This window comes from Aplysia californica, unplaced genomic scaffold (assembly GCF_000002075.1).
Source record: "Aplysia californica isolate F4 #8 unplaced genomic scaffold, AplCal3.0 scaffold00903, whole genome shotgun sequence".
In the NCBI taxonomy this organism is placed as follows: domain Eukaryota; kingdom Metazoa; phylum Mollusca; class Gastropoda; order Aplysiida; family Aplysiidae; genus Aplysia; species Aplysia californica.
The window spans coordinates 49,191-53,286 of NW_004798173.1; the positions used below are offsets into that span (position 1 = coordinate 49,191).

At 41.1% G+C, this 4,096-nt stretch overlaps 1 protein-coding gene across 1 annotated transcript in view; it reads left to right on the forward strand.

The window, feature by feature from the left end:
- LOC101850680 (FMRFamide receptor-like) overlaps positions 1 to 3,492 on the forward strand; it is a 6,723-nt gene extending 3,231 nt beyond the window's left edge. Inside the window, exons 3-5 of the mRNA XM_005110521.1 lie at positions 1,292 to 1,468; positions 2,265 to 2,480; positions 3,340 to 3,492. Coding sequence (XP_005110578.1) covers positions 1,292 to 1,468; positions 2,265 to 2,480; positions 3,340 to 3,492 — 546 coding nt within the window. The remainder of the gene's footprint in view (positions 1 to 1,291; positions 1,469 to 2,264; positions 2,481 to 3,339) is intronic.
- The last annotated feature ends 604 nt before the right edge of the window (positions 3,493 to 4,096 follow it).

A 4,096-nucleotide genomic window follows, 5' to 3' on the forward strand; every position in this document is an offset into this window, starting at 1 on the left:
ATTTCTTCCGGTGGTTACCTGGTTGGCTCCGAACATCTTCAGGATTTAGGATATCCTTGATTTTGGAGCACTACGAAGCATCAACTTTTTTTTTTCAAAAATAAATTCTAATAAAAAAGAAGATTTTAATGATTAAATAACTGGTAACCATTGGGTTACGTAAAAAAAGGAGTTGGAACTTTTCTTCCGTAGCATTAATCGTGGGAATCGGTTCCGGAATCAGTCCTCCGCCCAGCTCTAGTCTCTCTCCCCACCCCTGCTTATTAATTTTCATGGTTTTTTGCGCACTCCCCCCCCCCGCTCCTTATTCCACCCCCACCATAACCATCATCATCATCATCATCATCATCATCATCATCATCATCATTGCCTTTCTCACTCTGCACCAGCGTATAGGCCACGGACTAACACCTTCCACCTTTCTCTATCCTGGGCTAGCCTCTTGATGTTATTCCATGTCTTCCCACTTTTCTGTACATCGATTTCTGTGATTCTTCTCCTTATTCCATACCCCCCGTTTATTATTTTCCAGCTTGCCACGACCGACGATCCTGTGAAACATTATATCTAGAATCTAGATACGTGTATGAAACTTATTTTTGTTGTTGTTGTAAATGGCAAATTGCCCTCAGTATTAGTATTAGCACCGCTTCTGGGTTGGCTACCTCAATTTTCTGTGCTCTTTAAAAAATGTTGTATATTGGTTTATTTAAAAAAATCAAACGGGTTTGCTTCTAAATGAGAAAAGTTGTCACAGTAACTTACTAAAATCACTAAAATTTCATGGTCTCTTGTTCTTTTTTTCCACTGAAGGAGAAATAAAACATATTTGTTCCTACCAGTACATGGTATAAGGTTGAATTTGCAACCCCCCCCCCCCCAACTTTTATTCCAACCCCTTCCCTCCGTTTATTAATTTTCGACCATTTGTCCACCCCGACCCCTTTTATTCGATACCTTAGACTAGAGTATCTTTCCTCTACAGGTATAACTTAAGTTCCGTAACCCCATCTTTACTTCGCCTTTACCATTATTATCTATCTACAGATATACCTCAAGTTCCATAACCCCATCTTTACTTCGCCTTTACCATTATTATCTATCTGCAGACAGGTACCTTAAGTTCCTTAAGCTTATCTTTACTTCGGCGTTGCCAATATCTGTCTTCAGGTAGGCTACTTGTATATCGTAAACCTTAAGTTCCTTAACCCAATTTTTACGTCGCCGTTGCCAATATCGTTAGGTTCATTAACCCCATCTTTATTTCAATGTTGTCATGATCTATCTACAGGTATACCTAAAGTTCCTTAACCCCATCTTGACTTCTGCCATCCCCATGGCCGTTGTCGGGATAACGAACGTGGTCATCGTGTGGTCACTCAGACGTCAACAGCTGAAGGCTCGCGGCCTGGGCGTCAGTGTGGCGGAGAGAAAGGACAACCGTGATACAGGGAGGATTACCTCTCAGGTGAGTGTGTGTGTGTGTGTGTGTGTGTGTGTGTGTGTGTAGGAGTGTGTGTACGTGTGTGTGTGTGTGTGTGTGTGTGTGTGTGTGTGTAGGTGTGTGTGTCTGTGTGTGTGTATTTGTGCATATATATATTGTGTGTGTGTGTGTATGTTTGTGTTTATGTATACACAGCGAACAGATTTTACATATTAAAACATGGAGCCTATATTCCTTGTATTTAAAACTTATACAAAGCAAAATTCGCACATAACGAAAAAAACCCCGCCACCCACCTTGCATTTCGCTATGTGCGCACTAGACTATATGTGAGGCAGCGTGGTGGAATCAGGCTCTCGTCAAAATAATCAAAATGAAGAAACTTGCATTTTTCTGCAGGTTTGTGAATTTTTATCAATTTTTTGTTTTTGGGTTCAACGCCTTTCATGCCCGTTAAAGAACTCATTTCTGTGTGGATTTTTCTGAAAAACGTTGATTAAAGGAACAATAAATGTAAATTTTTAGTTTCCACGAACTCTTAAGCTAAAGAAATAACTAATCTTTGGCGACCATTTCCTCACCAATTTTACCTCTGAAAACAGGTGACCTCCACCTCCTTCATTCGCAAATATCTCGACTTGTATTCAAGATAAATGAATAGTTTTTCTCATCCAAATAAAGACAAGTGAACAAGCTATAAGATGGTACTAATAACTCTACATGCCCACAAATTGACGAGAGCCTGATTCCACCACGCTGCCTCACATAGTATATATAGAGGGCTTATAACCAACATGAAGGATTCTCTTTTCTCCCACAGGTTTTGTTTATCTCTCTGTTTACCCTGACGTCCCGCACCTTACGTATTGTGATGCTGATAGTGATGGAGTACCACGACACGATCTACAACAACGACTGCCCTCTGTACTGTGGGAGCTTGGCAGCGCTGTCCCATCTCTTCGACATCCTCAACGCCACTGTCAATTTTTTCTGCTACTGTTACTTCGGCCACAAATTCCGCCGTTGTTTTGTGCAGGTGAGGCCCGTTTGTTTGTCGGTAGCAGTAGCAGTAGCAGCAGCAGCAGTAGTAGTAGTAGTAGTAGTAGTAGTAGTAGTAGTAGTAGTAGTAGTAGTAGTAGCAGTAGTAGTATGCTCTCATTATCATTATCACCATCATTCTTCTTCTTCTTCTTCTTCTTCTTCTTCTTCTTCCTCTTCCTCTTCTTCTTCTTCTTCTTCTTCTTCTTCTTCTTATATCATTATCATAATCACCATCATCATAATAATCATCACCATTATTATTATTGTAATCATTGTAGACTGTGTGCAAAAATATGTTTTTTGAAAAGATGGAGACGTGTTAGAAAGTAAAACAAAAAACAACAACAACAATTATAATTGATAATGATAGACCCTTCCAGAACTTTTCTTTCGATCATTATTCATCTGTTGCCATACTGTTACTGTTAATGCTACAGCCTTGTAATGTCTCTTCTGACGCTTCTTTTTCTTGGCTGTTTTTTTTTTTATATTGATGCTACTACATGCACGAGTGTGCTGTGGCAGAGCGGTTAGTGCGCTCGTCTCCGAAGCGGAAAGCCCGGGTTCCAGCCTCGGTTCAAACACGAATTTTTTTCTCCCCCTCTTGCTCACCCAGCAGTAATGGGTACCTGACTTCGAGCAGGGGAAGTAAAGGCGGCGTGGAAAGGAACTGGCCACCCTACCACAATATGCCGAAGGCCCAGGAAGTTGTCTCACTGACAAGTTGTCTCACTGACAAGGCAATCCTCAATGTCCAGATCGGATTTGGGAACAACTATACTTTACTTTTACTACTACGTGCACGGTCATACTTATTTCACTGTTAACTGTTGCGTCTCGTTATTGCATTACAGAAGTACGGTTGCAGTCAGCGGCGTGGACAGGACACAAAGAAGATCCAGAACGACCCTACCACTACCAGCAACACAAAGGCCAGCTCATTGCAGTTACATTTTCAAGAAAAGCTTAGAAACTTGGCGGCTTCTATTAAAAAAAATTCTAATTAATCTGCCAACGTGGGCAGAGGTAAATTCATCTGATCAGCTGCGTGTATTTCTGTCCCAGTCGTTTTAAACAAGACCAATTCTGAAATTATGCACGCTGAGCCCAAAAATGTGAAAATACATGTATATAGAAAAAACGCAAGGGGGGAAATGAAAAGTGGCCGTTTGTACAGGTGACCGTCTTATAGAGGTGGCCGTCAGGGCAGGTTCGACTGTATGCGATTCTGTTAATTTTATCAAAGAATGATTAAGGAAAATAATCAGAAATTATTGCAAAAAAATGATCAAATTTTGCTGAATTATGCGGGGTGCATAAAACCACGGGGACAGGTATTTCGATATATAAGAAGAATCAGATCTTTGCCAACAACTATCGTACACGAGTAGAAAGGAAAAACGCAACGGTTCAACAGACGATGCGGGGAGGGGCAGATTTTGTGTTTTACGGCGCTCGCAACTGTATAAGGTCATAGGAGTGCGCGGGACACATTACACATTTTCAGTGGGTAGGACATTTTGAATTTTGCCCGAGTGGCGGCAGAAGCCTTCTCTTATAAATCGATTTTAGACCACCAAGGGATCTTTAACGTGCGCAAATTGCACACGG